General features: G+C 44.6%; 1 protein-coding gene across 7 annotated transcripts in view; it reads left to right on the top strand.

The window, feature by feature from the left end:
* syne3 (spectrin repeat containing, nuclear envelope family member 3) overlaps nucleotides 1-15,868 on the top strand; it is a 227,240-nt gene extending 211,372 nt beyond the window's left edge. For 5 of the 7 annotated variants that reach the window (XM_068038411.1, XM_068038416.1, XM_068038414.1 and 2 more), the window contains 2 exons: nucleotides 4,978-5,013; nucleotides 9,511-15,868. In XM_068038411.1, the coding sequence (XP_067894512.1) occupies nucleotides 4,978-5,013; nucleotides 9,511-9,708 (234 nt within the window). In that variant the 3' untranslated portion in view covers nucleotides 9,709-15,868. The remainder of the gene's footprint in view (nucleotides 1-4,977; nucleotides 5,014-9,510) is intronic. The other 2 variants (XM_068038415.1, XM_068038413.1) reach the window with 1 other exon arrangement.
* The last annotated feature ends 2,953 nt before the right edge of the window (nucleotides 15,869-18,821 follow it).

Here is an 18,821-nt window from a genome sequence, read left to right as displayed (position 1 = left end):
GTGCCTGGAACGCATTGCCAGCGGAGGTGTTAGACGCGGGCACGATAGCGTCTTTTAAGATGTATCTAGACAGATACATGAATGGGCAGGAAGCAAAGAGATACAGACCCTTAGAAAATAGGCGACATGTTTAGATAGAGGATCTGGATCGGCGCAGGCTTGGAGGGCCGAAGGGCCTGTTCCTGTGCTGTAATTTTCTTTGTTCTTTGGATGAATGGTCACAGACCTGAAACGTTAACTCTGCTTCTCTCTCCACAGATGCTGCCAGACCTGCTGCGTATTTCCAGCATTTTCTTTTTTTATTATTGTTCTACTTGACTGCCTCCCAGTCACCCATTGCTTATCTGTCTGCACACCCTTAGGATGCAGGCTGACCGCATCCAGAAACGTGCTATCTCGGAATCTCTCAACCGCACGGAAACACTGCAGTGATGCTAGTTGCTGCTGAAGCTCCGAAACCTGGAGTTCGAGCAGCTCCTGCTCACTGCTCTTCCTGTACATGAATTGTCCAGGACACAAGAAGTGTTCTGGAGTTCCCACATGGAACTCAATATGCACTGCATGGGATTGAGATGCCCTGCCATGCCTCAATGTATTAGTGTATTAACTGACTTAATAGAAATGATTCCTAAATAAGCTTAAGTTTTAAATTAATAATACTCACTGGCTACTAAAGGCCTGCTCGGGTCGGGAAAAAGAACCCGGACTGAACCACAGCGGACCCGAGCCCGACCCCCTCCGATTTTGCTGCGAGCCCGACCCGGCGACAGTGAAGGAACGGCGATATAGTTCCAAGTCAGGATGGTGTGTGGCTTGGAGGGGAACTTGCAGGTGGTGGTGTTCCCATGTGTCTGCTGCCCTTGTCCTTCGAGGTGGTAGAGGTCGTGGGTTTGGAAGGTGCTGTCGAAGGAGCTTTGCTGCATTGCTGCAGTGCATCTTGTAGATGGTACACTGTTGCTACTGTGCGCCGGTGGTGGAGGGAGTGCATGTTTGTAGATGGGGTGACAATCAAGCGGCTGCTTGGTCCTGGATGGTGTCGAGCTTCTTGAGTGTTGGAGCTGCACCCATCCAGGCAAGTGGAGAGTATTCCATCACACTCCTGATTTGTGCCTTGTAGATGGTGGACGGCTTTGGGGAGTCAGGAAGTGAGTTACTCGCTGTAGGATTCCTACCCTCTTGCAGCCATGGTATTTATATGGTTACTTCAGTTCAGTTTCTGGTCAATGGTAACCCCCAGGATGTTGATAGTGGGGGATTCAGCGATCGTAACGCCATTGAATGTCAAGGGGAGATGGTTAGATTCTCTCTTGTTGGAGATACTCATTGCCTGGCACATGCGTGGCGCGAATGTTACTTGCCACTTATCAGCCCAAGCCTGGATATTGTCCAGGTCTTGCTGCATTTCTACACGGACCTCTTCAGCATCTGAGGAGTCACGAATGGTGCTGAACATTGTGCAATCATCAGCAAACATCCCCACTTCTGACCTTATGATTGAAGGAAGGTCATTGATGAAGCAGCTGAAGATGGTTGGGCCTAGGACACTACCCTGAGGAACTCCTGCAGTGATGTCTTGGAGCTGAGAAGGTTGACCTCTAACAACCACAACTATTTTCCTTTGCGCTCAGTATGACTCCAACCAGCGGAGGGGTTTCCCCCTGATTCCCATTGACTCCAGTTTTGCTAGGACACCTTGATGTCATACTTTGTCAAATGCTGCCTTGATGTCAAGGGCAGTCACTCTCACCTCATCTCTTGATTTCCGTCCTTTTGTCCATGTTTGAATGCAGGCTGTAATGAGGTCAGGAGCTGGATGGTTCTGGCAGAACCCAAACTGGGCGTCACTGAGCACGTTATTGCTCAGCAAATGCCACTTAATAGCACTGTGATGCCCCCTTCCATCATTTTGCTGATTATCAAGAGTAGACTGATGGGGTGGTAATTGGCAGGGTTCAATTTGTCCTGCATTTTGTGTACATGACAACCCGGGACAATTTTCCACATTGCAGGGTAGATGCCAGTGTTGTAGCTGCACTGGGACAACTTGGGTAGGGGCGCAGCAAGTTTTGGAGCACAGGTCTTCAGTACTATTGCCGGAATATTGTCAGGGCCCATAGCTTTTGCATTCTCCAGTGCCTTCAGCCAGTTCTTGATGCCATGCGGAGTGAATTGAATTGGCTGAAGTCTGGTATTTGTAATGCTGGGAACTTCAGGAGGAGGCCGATATGGATCATCCACTTGGCACTTCTGGCTGAAGATTGTTGCAAATGTTTCAGCCTCATCTTTCGCTGGGCTCCCCCATCATTGAGGTTGGGGATATTTAGGTTAGGGTGGCGCAGTGGTTAGCACCACAGCCTCACAGCTCCAGCGACCCAGTTTCGGTTCTGGGTCCTGCCTGTGCGGAGTTTGCAAGTTCTCCCTGTGACCACTTGGGTTTTCGCCAGGTGCTCTGGTTTCCTCCCACAGCCAAAGACTTGCAGGTTGATAGGTAAATTGGCCATTGTAAATTGCCCCTTGTGTAGGTAGGTGGTAGGAGAATTGAGGGAAGTTGGGGATGCGGTAGGAAATATGGGATTAATGTAGGATTAGTATAAATGGGTGGCTGATGGTCAGCACAGACTCGGTGGGCCGAAGGGCCTGTTTCAGTGCTGTATGACTCTATGACTGTCTATTTATGGAGCCGCCACCTCCTGTTAGTTGTTTACTTGTCCACCACCATTCACGACTGGATGTGGCAGGATTGCAGAACTTAGATCTGATCCGTTGGGTGTAGGATCGCTTAGCTCTGTCTATTGCATGCTGCTTACACTGGCATGCACGTAGTCCTGGTTGTAGCTTCACCAAGTTGACACCTCATTTTGAGATATGCCTGGTGCTGCTCCTGGCAGGCACTCCTGCACTCTTCATTGAAGCAGGATTGATCCCCTAGTTTGATGGTAATGGTAGAGTGGGGGATATGCCGGGCCATGAGGTTACAGATTGTGGTTGAGTACTGTTCTGCTGCTGCTCATGGCCCACAGTGTCTCATGGATGCCCGGTTTTGCATTGCTAGATCTGTTAGAAATCTATCCCATTTAGCATGGTGATAGTGCCACACAACACGATGGAGGATATCCTCCATGTGAAGATGGGACTTAGTCTCCACAAGGACTGTGCGGTGGTTACTCCACTTTAACAGGGGAGGTGGTGACGTAGTGGTAATGTCACTGGACTATTAATCCAGAGGCCCAGGCTGGTGCACTGGGGACATGGGTTCGAATCCCACCATGGCAGATGGTGAAATTTGAACTTAATTAATCTGGAATTTTAAGAAAAAAGCTAGTCTATTGGTGACAATGAAACTATTGTCGATTGTTGTAAAAACCCATCTGGATCACTAACGTCCTTTAGGAAAGGATATCTGCTATCCTTACCTGGTCTGGCCTACCTGTGACTCCAATGTGGTGTACTCTTAAATGCCCTCTGAAATGTCCAGCAAGCCACTCTGTTCAAGAACAGTTAGGAATGGGCAATAAATGCTGGCCTGGCCAGCGACGTCCAGATCCCATGAACACTCAAAAAAAACTCTTACCAATACTGTCATGGATAGATGCATCTGTGCCAGGCAAATTAGTGAGAATGAGGCCAAGTATGTTTTTCCCTCTTGTTGGTTCTCTCACCACCTACTGTTGTTTCGCAGCTATGTCCTTGAGGGCTCGGTCACCCACAGTACATTCTATGCCCTTGCCGCACTCAGTGCTCCCTCCAATTGCTGTTCAACATGGAGGAGTACTGACTCATGAGCTGAGGTGGGGGGGTGCGGGAGGGGAGGTGTTGTAGGTGGTAATCATCAGGAGGTTTCCTCGCCCATCTTTGACCTGATGACACGAGACTTCATGGGATCCAGAGTGGATGTTGAGGACTCCCAAGGCAATTCCCTCCCGACTGTATACCACTGTACTGCCACTTCTGCTGGGTCTGTCCTGCCGATGGGACAGGACATACCCGGGGATGGTGATGGCAGTGTCTGGGACATTGTCTGTAAGGTATGATTCTGTGAGTTTGACTATGTCAGGCTGTTGTTTAACTAGTCTGTGGGACAGCTCTCCCAACTTTGGCACAAGCCCCCAGATGTTAGTAAGGAGAACTTTGCAGGGTTGACGGAGCTGGGTTTGCCGTTGTCAATTCCAATGCCTAAGTCACTTTATTTTGTAGAGGTTAACTTATATGTTTTTTACTAAATTCTTATCTATACACGTCAAATTTTAGTTTACTGAAAAATTCAGAACCCTTTTGTGTTGCTATTCCTTTCTATTTAATTTTCTCCCCTACATTTGATTAATTAATTGAACACTGATTGTAACTCTATGATAAGTTATTAAGTTGATTTTAGTTTCATGCTAATTAGTTAATCTAGTCTTACTTTATAGTTGATTAATTTAAACTACAATAAAAAATAAAAAGCTTACCAGTGTGCTCACCCCACATGACTCCTTGTCATGTGACATCACTTCACAATATATCCTGCCTCTCGCCGCTGGTCCCTCTTTTCCGCTGTGCTGTACTGCTCCTTCTGTGCTGTATTGTTCTGTGATTGGCTTGGTGCCCTTTTCCTGCGTTCTCTGTGAAACATCCTGGGATGTCTTTTCCACATGAAAACTGATTTATAAATGCTGGTTCTTGTTCTGACTCAAATTGATAGGACTCCAGGACATAACTAAAAAGCCACTACCATCATTCCCAAGTGATGGGTGCAACACTTCCCTCCCAGAACTGCTTTAGAATTAAATAATGCAAAGAAAGATGTCTTTTGTCCTTAGTAGATTTATTCTACTGCATTGACTGGTGCCCCCACGCTGTGCTACTCGGTGTCTATACTACATTGTCGAGTACCCCAACACTGATGCCCAGTGTCTATACTGCATTGCTTAGTACCTCTCCATTTCGCTGGTAATGTGCTGTTTTCTCAATGTTGTATTTTTATGTTTGTTTCTGCAGCTTCAAGGCCAGAATGAGGTAAATGAATTCAGAAAGGTAATTACATTTCCTTAAATCTTTTGTGTATTACATTCAGTTTGTTCCTTTCCTGCCAATTTTGTGAAGTTATCGTGTACCATCTCCTGCTATAGATCTCTCCCTGAGGAGGAGGATTTTTCACTAACTTTCTGCTGTTTCTGTTGTTACGGACGGGTGGGAAGTGTTGTGGGTAACTTCCACTTTTCACCTCTAAACTGACTGCAATAGTGTTTTAAAAATAGTGTTTTAGTCCCTGAACATTTTAAGGGTCAAATAAACAAACAAACGACAGGTTTTCTTGTAGGTTAAAAGGGAAAAATAAATATTTTCTACGCAATAACCAAAAAAATGTCCGTGACTTCACCCACTTGCACATTAATTTTCTTTTATTCATTCATGGGATGTGGGCGTTGCTGGCCAGGCCAGCATTTATTGCCCATCCCTAATTGCCCTTGAGAAGGTGGTGGTGAGCTGCCTTCTTGAACCACTGCAGTCCATGTGAGGTAGGTAGACCCACAGTGCTGTTAGGAAGGGAGTTCCAGGATTTTGACCCAGCGACAGTGAAGGAACGGCGATATAGTTTCAAGTCAGGATGGTGTGTTCACATACACAAGGAAAGATAGAGGGTAGCATGCAGTTAGAGTCCAATTAGGCTCTCTCCCCTGTGGTGATTCATACAATGTTCCAGGATATGGAAGCCATTGTTACATGATGGCATCTGAATGTGATCCATTCTGCTAAAATGGTGCTATTTCACACCTATTAACTTAGTCTTGGCTGCAGAGTAAGTTTGTCTGTAAAAGTCTTTGTTAACTCCATTCCTGCAAATAGGAGTTGTTAGCATGGAATGGAGTGTTTTCCATTTCAGTGTGTTTTCCCCAAAGCTAATTCAGACATAGTTAATGGATTTCATCTTCAACGGACAAAGATGTTTATTGACAGGAGGGGGTACTCCATCTTGTCTGTGGCACAGATGTGTCCTTTTTATGTATTTCAGTTCAACAGTGGACTTTTATTTCATAATTCCTCCAGTTCGTTTCATATTTCATCACTGTTCTCTCCATGAGCGTGACACTGTGCAGTAACAGGTTATCATTTGAACACATCCGCCAAGGATTAGACAACCACCATGTTGGGAATTCATACCCTGTAGCCTCTGGGCACAGTTCTATGGCAGTATAAAGGCTCCTTGTTTCCAGTTTTTAAGGTAAAAGTGAATGGGGTCCCCAAAAAGCACCAGTAAAAATCCTGGAACATCCTACCAAATAAAAATAACATTTGAATACTGTACTCAATGTAAAACAGTGACCCTTGAAGTGATGTACTGTTAGACTAAGCTGAAAGCAGTTTAATAGGAATTATACATAATTAAAGTTTAAATATCCCCCATTTCTTACCAGGCAATGGTCAGAGTACAACTGTCCACACACAATTGAATGATATAATGCCTTCTCCACCACTCAGTTTTTCTGTTCCTACTTTTGATCTTTGTCTTTATGGTGCTCCGACTTTTTAGTATTACAAGAAAACAGCTACAACACTACTTCAGGATATGTTTAATATTGAAATATTGTTAGATACGGTGACGGGCGAGACGGGGACGGGTGTGACTGGGGACGGGCGTGACGGGAGACGGCGACAGCTAGTTTTCGAATGAAACAAAAACAAGAATTTACCTTGATATGGTGCGTTTGACATAGAAAATTTACCAAGATGCTTCAGAGAAAGAAGGATGTTTTATGTCCATCCAGGATGGAGTATTGCTTTAACATTTCATTCAAAAGATGGCACCTCTGAGAGTGTAGCACTCCCTCAGTAAGAGCAGCATAATGGGTGGATGGGACTTGGTGCCAGGTTGATATAGGCGGTGGTTGTGGTAATTTACGGTAGAAAATGGGATGTCAGTGTGAGTAACCATGTCAAAGGCTGGCAACAGATGAAGGAGGATGAGGAGGGAATGTGCACCACAGCCACCAACACTGAGAATTATTTTTTCGTTCATGGCTTGAGAGTTACTGGCAAGGCCAGCATTGATTGCCCATTCCTAATTGCCCTTGAGAAGGTCGTGGTGAACCGCCGCCTTGAACTGCTGCAGTCCCTGTGGTGTAATTAGACCCACACTGCTGTTAGGAAAGGTGTTCCAGGATTTTGTCCCAGCAACAGTGAAGGAAAGGCACTATAGTTCCAAGTCAGAATGATGTGTGACTTGGATGGGAATTTGCAGGTGATTTTGTTTCCATGTGTCTGCTGCCCTTGTCCTTCTAGTTGGTAGAGGGCACCAATTTGGAAGGTGTTGTCGAAGGAGCCTTGGTGAGTTGCTGCAGTGCATCTTGTAGGTGGTACACACTACTGCCACTGTGCGTCAGTGATGGAGGGAGTGCATATTTAAGGTGATGGATTGGGTGCCAATCAATCAGGCTGCTTTAACCTGCATATTGTTGAGCTTCTTGAGTGTTGTTGGAGTAGTACTTATCCAGGCAAGTGGACAGTATTTCATCATACTTCTCATGTAGCCACAGTATTTATATGGCTATTCCAGTTGAGTTTCTGGTCAATGTAACCCCTGTGATATTGGTAGTGGGGGCTTCAGCGAAGGTAATGCCATTGAATGTCAAGGAGAGCGAGTTAGATTTGTTTGAGATTGTCATTGCCTGGCACTTGTGTGGCACAAATGTTACTTGCCATTTATCAGCCCAAGCCTGAATGTTGTCCAGGCCTTGCTGCATGCGGGCACGGATTGCTTTAGTATCTGAGGAATTGCAAATGGTACTGAACATTGTATAATCATCAACAAACATCTCTACTTCAGTCCTTATGTTGGAAGGAAGGTCATTGATGGAGTAGGTGAAGATGGTTGGGTCTGGGACACTCATGCAGCGATATCCTGGGGCTGAGGTGATTGGCCTCTAACAACCACAACCATCTTCCTTTGTGCTAGGTATGACTCTAACCAGTGGAGGGTTTTCCCCCTGATTCCCATTGACTTCACTTTTGCTAGGGCTGCTTGATGTCATACTCAGTCAAATGCTACCTTGCTGTCAATGGCAGTCACTCTCACCTCACCTCTTGAATTCAACTCATTTGTCCATGTTTGGACTAAGGGTGTAATGAGGTCAAGAGCTGAGTGGTCCTGGCAGAACCCAAACTTTGCATGGTGAGTAGGTTATTGGTGTGTAAGCGGTGCTTGATAGCACTGTTGGCAACAGTGTCACTTTGGTTCTAGAGTCATTATGGCACAGAAGGAGACCATTTGGCCCATCGAGTGCATGCCAGTTCTCTGTAAAGCAATCCAGTCAGTCTTATTCCCCTTAGTTTGGAGAAGCTGAGGTTGTTCTCCTTGGAGTAAAGGAGATTGAGGGGAGATCTGATAGAAGCATACAAAATTATGATAGGTTTCGATAAGGTAGACAAAGTAAAGCTGTTCCCATTAGGTGATGGTACAAAGATGATGGGGCACAGATTTAAGGTTTTTGCCAGGAGATACAAGGGGGATGTGAGGCTGAACTTTTTAAGGCAGCGAGTGGTAATGACCTGGAACCTGTTGCAAATGAGGGTGGTTGTAGCGAAGATGATCAATGATTACAAAAGGAAATTGGATAGGCACTTGAGGAAAATAAACTTGCAGGTCTTCAGGGATAGAGCGGGGGAATGGGACTGACTGCAGTGCTCTAGAGAGAGCCAGCATGGACTCGATGAGCCGAATGTTTTCTCCTGTGCTGTTATGACTCTATAATGAGCCTATAAATTTATGCTATTTAGTTGTCAACTTATCAGCCGTTATATTGAGTGTTGGAGCTGAACTCTCAGGATACCTTTCCCCGCATTCCATTTGAAATATGAGGATTTTAATGTGTTTGAAAGTGTCAGCCTCCATCTTAATCATTTTTCAAAATTTGTTTAATTTTTAAAAATCTTCGCTTCACATTACTCCTCTCATCTCCCATCACACAAAGCTAAATTTCCTTTTCTATAACTTGTTCCCTCCCACTCCAACTGTATTGGACTCCCTACATTCTATCCCTTTGAAACATTTTAAATATTACCAGATGATGTCAGTGTTGCGGCAGAGAATTTAAGAATGATGATTTGGCAGTTGTGTTGTAGGTGTGATGGACTGTTAAAGAAAGACTTGTATTAAATATTGTCGTTAACAACGTTGGGATATCCCAAATGGCTTTGCAGCAAATTAAGTATTTTTGAAGTGTCGTCACTGTTGTAATGTAGAAAAAGTGGCAGCCAATTTGTGCACAGCAAGCTCCCATAAATAGCAGTGAGATAAGTAACTAGATAATCTGTCTTAGTGGGAGCTAAAGTTAACAGGAAAAGCTTATTTATTTCACTGTTTTGTATATTTACCTGGAAAACTAGCTTTTTAATGTTTTATGAAATATTACATTTTGAAATGTAAAATGTAGGTTGTGATAAACAATTGTAAAGTGTTTCAGTGTTTGACATTAACTGTGAATGCTAATGCTGTGCCTTTTAACCAGTTTCACTTTCTGTTTTGTTTCCCAGCAGACTTCAGGAGGGATCTGCCATTACCTGTCCCGTGCCTGCTGTGCAGCGCTCCCTCTCCAGCTACTCCTGCTCCTCTTACTGCTCCTCGCCTTCCTACTGCCACTTATCGAAGAACAGGACAGCTGCAGCGTGGTCAACAACTTTGCACGGTCTTTCTACCTGACACTGAGATATCAGGGTCCCCCTCCAACATAGCCAGGCACCTTGAGCTTACTCTGTGCTATGTTTTTGGCACTGAGTTATAGTAATTTCACCAGAAATGCTGTAGAACACAACTCATTCCCTTGTTCCATTAGCTGTAGTGATGACAGTATTTACTGTACTTTACTGCCTGACAGACTCCGGCAGAAGTTACTTGATCATTTTGAAAGTGTTGATATGGAAGCCCATTGTTTACAGCAGTGCAGTGTTAACAGATATCTGCTGGAGGATAAGGCTCCATAATGAACTTTTGCCAACATTTCTTTCAGTATAATGTAGGGCCACTTCAAAAAGAAGTTATTCTATCTATAAGCTGAAAGTAACTTATTTGTAAAGAACGATTAATTATTTTCTGTCAGTTTCTGGCTGAAGTTTGAGATTCCAGCCCTCATCTTGCATTGGGCATTGATCACTTTTAAATGTGATTTTTGATTGGTAGATTTGTGAAGGGTGTAACTTTTGTGACTGGCCAAGGTGAGAATTTATTCATACTTTTAGCCATAAGTTTACCTCTCTGGCTGACAGAAGTTACCAGGAATTAATCATTCCAATCTGTGCATGAAGGAGTTTTCTAATCTGCAAATCAGTAGTTTTTAAAAAAATATAACTGTTACAGTGCAGCCTAAAGTGTGCCATTAATGTTTGACCATCTTGCTGTTGTTCCTAGAAACTTCAGTAACACAGAATTATTTAGGACACAAGTTCAGTCATGTCATTGAATCTTACAACGCAGGAGGAGGCCATTTGACCCATCGTGCCTGTGCCAGCATTTGAAACAACAGTACAGTTTGTTCCCTACCCTGCTCTTTCTGCGTAGTCCTGCAGTTACTCTCCCTTTTCAAATATTTATCCAATTCCCTTTTTGATACAAAAACAGAAAATGCTGGAAATGCTCAGCAGGTTAGGCAGCATCTGTGGAGAGAAAAACAGAGTTAATGTTTCAGGTCTCTGACCTTTCATCAGAACCTTTTTTTGAAAGTTAAGGTTGAATCTGTGTCCACCACCTTTCCAGGCAGTGCATTCCAGATCATCGACTCATTGAGTAAAAAAAAAGATACTCCTCACCTCCCTCCTCCCATCCCTTCCAGTTCTTCTGCCATTCACCTTAAATCTGTGTCCTCTGATTATTAATCCTCCTGCCACTGGAAACAGTTTTTTCTTAAGGTACTCTGTCAAATCTTTTGTGATTTTGAACACCTCTATTAAATCTCCGCTTAACCTTCTCTGCTGTAAGAACAATCATTTCAGCTTCACCAGTCTCTCCTCATAACTGAAGTTCCTCATCCTTGGTACAGTTCTAATGAATTTCCTCTGCACCCTCTCCAAGGCTTTGACATCCATCTTAAAGCCCAGAATTGGATACAATATTCCAGCTGGGACCTAACCAGTAATTTATAAAGGTTTAGCATAGTTTCTTTGCTTTTGTACTGTATTCCTCTATTAATAAAGCCAAGGCTTTTGTATGCTTTTTTAACAACCTTCTTAGCTTGCCCTGCCTATTGACTATTCCAGTGCTCTCCTGAATGGAGTCCCACTTTGCACCCTACTTAAGTTTGAGTTCATCCAAATCTCTGATGCCCATATCCTAACTTGCACCTCGTCCTGTTCACCCACCAGCCCTGTTCTTGCTGACCTAGATAGGCATTCAGTCTGTCAATTCTTCTATTTTAAAATTCTCCTCTGTTTTCAAATCCCCCATGGCCCTCCCTATCTCTGTAATGTCCTCCAGTTCTATAACTCTCCAAGTTATTTAACTGGCTTTAGGCTTTGAAGACTTATCCTATTTGACAGGCTTCAGATGTGAGTACAGTTTTAAGCCAGAACTTGCCTTTTTAAAAACAAAAAGGCACTGTTGAGGTAAACTTAATCCAACATCTTTATTTTCAAGTAATCTGTGCACGCCTCCAATTTTGGCCTTTTGCACATTCACAATTTTAATCACTCCATAATTATGGCCGTGCCTTCAGCTGCCTGGACCCTAAGCTCTGGGATTCCCTTCCTTAACGTCTCCGCCTCTCTACTTCTCTCTCTTTCAAGACGCTCCTTAAAACCTTTGGTCAAACTTTTGATCCTATGTCCCAATATCTTACGTGCCTCTGTCAAATTTTCTTAAGGCTCCTGTGAAGCATCTTGGGATAAAAACAGAAAGTATCGGAAATACTCAGCAGGTCAGGCAGCATCTGTGGAGAGAGAAGCAGAGTTAACGTTTCAGGCCAGTGACCTTTCATCAGAACTGGCAAAGGTTAGAAAAGAATTAGGTTGGGTAAGAGAACAAAAGGGGAAGGTGTCTGATCAGGCTGAGGGCAGGAGAGATTCAATAACAAAGCTGTCATAGGACAAAGGCAAAGAGTGTGTTAATGCTTGTGATGAAAGACAAAGCATTAGTCCAGAGAGAGTGTTAATGGCAGAGTAATGAGCAACACTGTCCACATGAAAAACAGGCACATGATTAAAAAATAAAATAGAAAAATATTTTTACAAAGGTCAGTCATGCCCTGAAGTTACTGAACTCAATGTTCAGTCCGCAAGGCTGTAGAGTGCCTAATCGAAAGATCAAGTGCTGCTCCTCGAGCTTGCATTGATGTTCACTGGAGCAGGCCAAGGACAGAAATGTAGGCATGAGAGCAGTGGGGGGTATGCTGAAATGGCAAGTAACCGGAAGCTCGGAGTCATGCTTTCGGACTGAGCGGAGGTGTTCCACAAAGTGGTCACCCAATCTACGTTTGGTCTCCCCAATGTAGAGGCAGTCACATTGTGAGCAGTGAATACAGTATACTAAATTGAAGGAAGTACAAGTAAATCACTATTTCACTTGGAAGGAGTGTTTGGGGCCTTGGATAGTGAGGAGAGCAGAGGTAAAAGGGCAAGTATTATACTTCCTGCGATTGCATGGGAAGACGCTTTGGGAAGGGGACGAGGTATCGGGGGTGATGGAGGAGTGGACCAGGGTGTCGCTGAGGGAACGATCCCTTTGGAATGCTGACAGGAGGGGAAGGGGAGATGTGTTTGTTGGTGGCATCACGCTGGAGTGGCAGAAATGGCAGAGGATGATGGAGGCTGGTGGGGTTGAAAGTGAGGACAAGGGGATCCCTGTCTCGGTTCTGGGAAGGAGGGGAAGTGGTGAGGGCAGAGTGCAGGAAATGGGTCGGACACGGTTGAGGGCCCTGTCAACCTCAGTGGAGGGAATCCTTGGTTGAGGAAAAAGGAAGACATGTCAGAAGCGCTGTCATGGAAGGTTGCATCATCAGAACAGATTTTTCGGAAATGGAGAAACTGGGAGAATGGAATGGAGTCCTTACTGGAAACAGGGTGTGAGGAAGTGTAGTCAAGGTGCTTTGGGATGCTTTGCTACATTAAAGGTGCTATATAAATGCAAGTTGTTTACGTATGCCCCCAGGTCTTTCCCTGCACCCCCTTTAAAATTGTACCATTTCCTTTATATTGCCTCTCATAATTTTTCCTTCCAAAATGCATCACTTCACACTTCTCTGCATTAAATGTTATCTGTAATGTGTCTGCTTATTTCACCAGTCTGTCTGTCTTTTTAAAGTCTGTTACTATCCTCCCCACTGCTTACTAGATTTCCAAATTTTGTGTCATCTGCATTGAAATTATGCCCTGTATACCCAAGTCTAGGTCATTAATATATAGCAAAAAGAGCAGTGATCCTAATACAGACCCCTGTGGAACACCACTGTATGCTTCCCTTCAGTCTGAAAAACAACCGTTTAGCACTACTCTCTCTGCTTCCTGCTCCTCAGCTAATTTTGTATCCACGCTACCACTGCCCTTTTAATCACATGGATTTCATTATACGATTGTGGCATCTATCAGGGTGGTGAGTGCCTGGAACTTGCTGCCAGAGGAGGTGGTGGAAGCAGATACAATAGCGATGTTTAAGAGACATCTTGACAAATATATGAATAGGAAGGGAATAGAGGGATATGGGCCCCGGAAGTGCAGAAGGTTTTAGTTTAGGCAGGCATCAAGATCAGCGCAGGCTTGGAGGGCCGAATGGCCTGTTCCTGTGCTGTACTGTTCTTTGTTCAAATGCAGATTTCATTGAGTCCTTATTTGTAATTTTTTTTAAACTGGCTTTAGGCTTTGAAGACTGATTCTATTTGATGAGCTTCTGATGTGAGTACAGTTTTCAGCCAGTGCTTGCCCTTTTTTTTAAAAAAAAAAGCACTGCTGAGGTAAACTTGATCCAACATCTTTACTTTCAAGTAATGAAAACAGTATTTCTTTAACTATTAAGAATATTAAGTATTATTGCTAAGCTTAGATGGAAGGTCCATGCTCAAATATATATAGTACATATACACATTTCTTCACTTCCTGTCCAAAAATCTTAATTCCTGTGTTACGATTTTATGTCAACAGTTAAACATTGAAAATCCATGTAACAATATATATATAATGGAAACCCATATGTAAATACTGACAATGAAATATATAAAGAAACATTTACCCCGGAAACCCACACACGAGCATTGACCTCCGGAAACCCACACACGAGCATTGACCCCCGGAAACCCATACACGAGCATTGACCCCCGGAAACCCATACACGAGCATTGACCCCCGGAAACTCACACACGAGCATTGACCCCCGGAAACCCATACACGAGCATTGACCCCCGGAAACCCACACACGAGCATTGACCCCCGGAAACCCATACACGAGCATTGACCCCCGGAAACCCATACACGAGCATTGACCCCCGGAAACTCACACACGAGCATTGACCCCCGGAAATACACACGAGCATTGAGCCCGGAAACTCACACACGAGCATTGACCCCCGGAAACCCATACACGAGCATTGAGCCCGGAAACTCACACACGAGCATTGACCCCCGGAAACTCACACACGAGCATTGACCTCCGGAAACCCATACACGAGCATTGAGCCCGGAAACTCACACACGAGCATTGACCCCCGGAAACTCACACACGAGCATTGACCCCCGGAAACCCACACACGAGCATTGACCCCCGGAAACCCACACACGAGCATTGACCTCCGGAAACCCATACACGAGCATTGAGCCCGGAAACTCACACACGAGCATTGACCCCCGGAAACTCACACACGAGCATTGACCTCCGGAAACCCATACACGAGCATTGAGCCCGGAAACTCACACACGAGCATTGAGCCCGGAAACTCACACACGAGCATTGACCGCCGGAAACCCATACACGAGTATTGAGCCCGGAAACTCACACACGAGCATTGACCTCCTGAAACCCATACACGAGCATTGAGCCCGGAAACTCACACACGAGCATTGACCTCCGGAAACTCACACACGAGCATTGACCTCCGGAAACCCATACACGAGCATTGAGCCCGGAAACTCACACACGAGCATTGACCCCCGGAAACTCACACACGAGCATTGACCTCCGGAAACCCATACACGAGCATTGAGCCCGGAAACTCACACACGAGCATTGACCCCCGGAAACTCACACACGAGCATTGACCCCCGGAAACTCACACACAAGCATTGAGCCCCGGAAACTCACACACGAGCATTGACCCCCGGAAACCCATACAAGAGCATTGAGCCCGGAAACACACACGAGCATTGACCCCCGGAAACCCATACAAGAGCATTGAGCCCGGAAACTCACACACGAGCATTGAGCCCGGAAACCACACACGAGCATTGACCCTGGAAACTCACACACGAGCATTGACCCCCGGAAACCCACACACAAGCATTGACCCCGGAAACCCACACACGAGCATTGACCCCCGGAAACCCACACACGAGCGTTGAAACCCGGAAACCCACACACAAGCATTGGCCTCAGAAACCATGCCCCACACACACACACACACACATTTGCCCCTGAAACCCACACACACACACACACACACACACACATTTGCCCCTGAAACCCACACAGACACACACACACATTTGCCCCGGAAGCCCACATGTAAACATTTGCCTCGGAAACCCACACGCAGTCTTTTGCTTTTCTAGTTTGTTGGTAAAGCAATTGCATCACTCAGTTTTTTTTAAATGCAGCTGTCATTTTGTTATGTTTTTAAACTAGAAAGCAGAGTTTTAATGAAACAAAAAAGCGTTTAGTATTATGTATTTCACAATAACCTGATTAAATGTATTCATTGCATTTTGTCTCTTTTACTATCTTAAAATCTTTACTTGAATAACTTGCCTTCTCCCAAAAGTCTGGACAATGTAATTAATGACTTGGATAAAGGAGTAGACAACCATGTATCCAAGCTTGCTGATGACAATAAGTTAGGTGGCATAGTAAATAATGTAGATGGGAGCAGAAAGTTACAAATGACTAGGTGAGTGGACAAAACTGGCAGATGGAGTTCAATGTTGGAAAGTGTGAGGTCACTTTGGACCCAAGAAATATAAATGATCACTTTCTAAATGGTGAGAAGCTAGGAACTGTGGATGAGCAGAGACTGTTAAGGGTCCAAAAACAGAAATAAAGGTTAACCTTTATTTCAACAAGACGAGAATGCAAAAAGGTGGTTGTTATGCTACAGTTGTACAGAGCTCTGGTTAGACCCCATCTGGACAGCATACCGGCACAGTGGTTAGCACCGCAGCCTCACAGCTCCAGCGACCCGGGTTCAATTCTGGGTACTGCCTGTGTGAAGTTTGCAAGTTCTCCCTGTGTCTGCGTGGGTTTCCTCCGGGTGCTCCGGTTTCCTCCCACATGCCAAAAGACTTGCAGGTTGCTAGGTTAATTGGCCATTATAAATTGCCCCTAGTATAGGCAGGTGGTAGGGAAATATAGGGACAGGTGGGGATGTGGTAGGAATATGGGATTAGTGTAGGATTAGTATAGATGGGTGGTTGATGGTCGGCACAGACTCGGTGGGCCGAAGGGCCTGTTTCAGTGCTGTATCTCTAAACTAAACTAAACTAAACCTCAGGAAGGATATATCGGCCTTGGAAGGACTGGAGCGCAGATTCACCAGAATGATACTGGAGCTAAATGGGTTAAATTATGAGAGACAGGTTGCTTAAACTCGGCTTATATTTCCTTGCAAATAGAAGATTAAGAGGTGGCAGAAGCGTTGAACAGATATTTAGTCAGTATTCACTGTAGAAGACACAAAAAAATCCCAAAGATACTTGAAAAACGAGAGGTAAAAGGGAGGGAAGACCTTAAAACCATTACAATCAGCAAGGAAATGGTACTGGGAAAACTATTAGAGCTAAAGGCTGACAAGTCCCCTGGACCTGATAGCCTGCATCCTAGGGTCTTAAAAGAAGTAACTGCAAAGATAGTAGATGCATTAGCTGTGAGATTCCAAAATTCCCTAGATTCTGGAAAGGTCCCAGCAGATTGGAAAACAGCTAATATAACACTTCTGTTAAAGAAAGGAGGGAGACAGCAAGCAGGAAATTATAGGCCAGTTAGCCTAACATCTGTCACAGGGAAATTGCCAGAATCCATTATAAAGGAGGTTATAGCAGGACATTTAGAAAATATAATGTGATCAGGCAGAGTCAACATGGTTTTGTGAAGGGGAAATAAAGTTCTTTGAGGAAGTAGCGAGCAACGTGGATAAAGGGGAACCTGTAGATGTGGTGTAATTCGATTTCAAAAAGGCATTCAATAAGTTGCCACATCAAAGGTTACTACACAAAATAAGAGCTCATGGTGTAGGGGGTAACATATTAACATACATATAGGATTAGTCAGCTGATAGGAAGCAGAGAGTAGGGATAAATAGGTCATTTGCCTGTTGGCAGGAAGTGACTAGTGGAGTGCCACAGGGATCAGTACTGGGACCTCAAACTATTTACAATCTACATCAGTGACTTGGATGAAGGGACTGAATGTATGGTAGCTAAATTTGCAAATGACATGATAGGTAGGAAGGTAAGTTGTCAAGATGACAGAGTATCTACAAGGGATATAGTAGGTTAAGTGAGCAGGCAAAAATTTGGCAGGTGACTTATAATGTGGGAAAATATGAACTTGTGCACTTAGGTGGGAAGAATAGAAAAGTGGTATGTTATTTAAATGGAGAGAGAGTGTAGAACTCTGCGGTACAGAGGGATCTCAGTGTCCTAAATCTCAAAAAGTTAGTATGCAGGTACAGCAAGTGATTAGGAAGGAAAATGGAATGTTATCATTTAGAATATTGCGTGCAATTCTGGTCGTCACACTACCAGAAGGACGTGGAGGCTTTGGAGAGGGTACAGAAGAGGTTTACCAGGATGTTGCCTGGTCTGGAGGGCATTAGCTATGAGGAGAGGTTGGATAAACTCAGATTGTTTTCACTGGAACGACGGAGGTGGAGGGGCGACATGATCGAGGTTTACAAAGTTATGAGCGGCATAGACAGAGTGGATAGTCAGAAGCTTTTTCCCAGGGTGGACGAGTCAGTTACTAGAGGACATAGGTTTAAGGTGCGAGGGGCAAAGTTTAGAGGGGATGTGCGAGGCAAGTTCTTGACACAGAGGGTGGTGAGTGCCTGGAACTTGCTGCCAGGGGAGGTGGTGGAAGCAGATACGATAGCGACGTTTAAGAGGCATCTTGACAAATACATGAATAGGATGGGAATAGAGGGATACGGACCCCGGAAATGCAGAAGGTTTTAGTTTAGGCAGGCATCAACATCGGCTCAGGCTTGGAGGGCCGAATGGCCTGTTCCTGTGCTGTGCTGTTCTTTGTTTATTGTTGTGGCTAGGCGTAAGATAAGATGGCTCCTGAGCAGTCAGCCTCCAAGGGAGCTCCTCACTGTTCACACCTATCCGTGGCCATCTCACTAATGTGGGCATTGATGTGGAGGTGGTTCAGAGCTGGTTTATTAGATTGATACCTGGAATGAGCGGGTTGTCATATGAGGAAAGGGTGGACAGACTGGGCTTATTTTCACTGGAGTTTAGAAGAGTGAGGGAAGACTTGATTGAAGTTTATAAGTATCTCTTTTTTTATATTTTTTATATATATATATATATATATATATAAAAATCCTGAATGGTCTTGACAAGATGAATGGGGAAAGGATGCTTCGTTTTGTGGTTGAGTCCAGAACTAGGGGACCCTTATAAAATTAGGGGTTGTCCGTTTAGGACAGAGGTGAGAA

Source organism: Heterodontus francisci, chromosome 9 (assembly GCF_036365525.1).
Source record: "Heterodontus francisci isolate sHetFra1 chromosome 9, sHetFra1.hap1, whole genome shotgun sequence".
Taxonomy (NCBI): Eukaryota; Metazoa; Chordata; class Chondrichthyes; order Heterodontiformes; family Heterodontidae; genus Heterodontus; species Heterodontus francisci.
The sequence above is the reverse complement of the archived record's forward strand: the minus strand, read 5'-3'. Positions and strand labels throughout refer to the sequence as shown.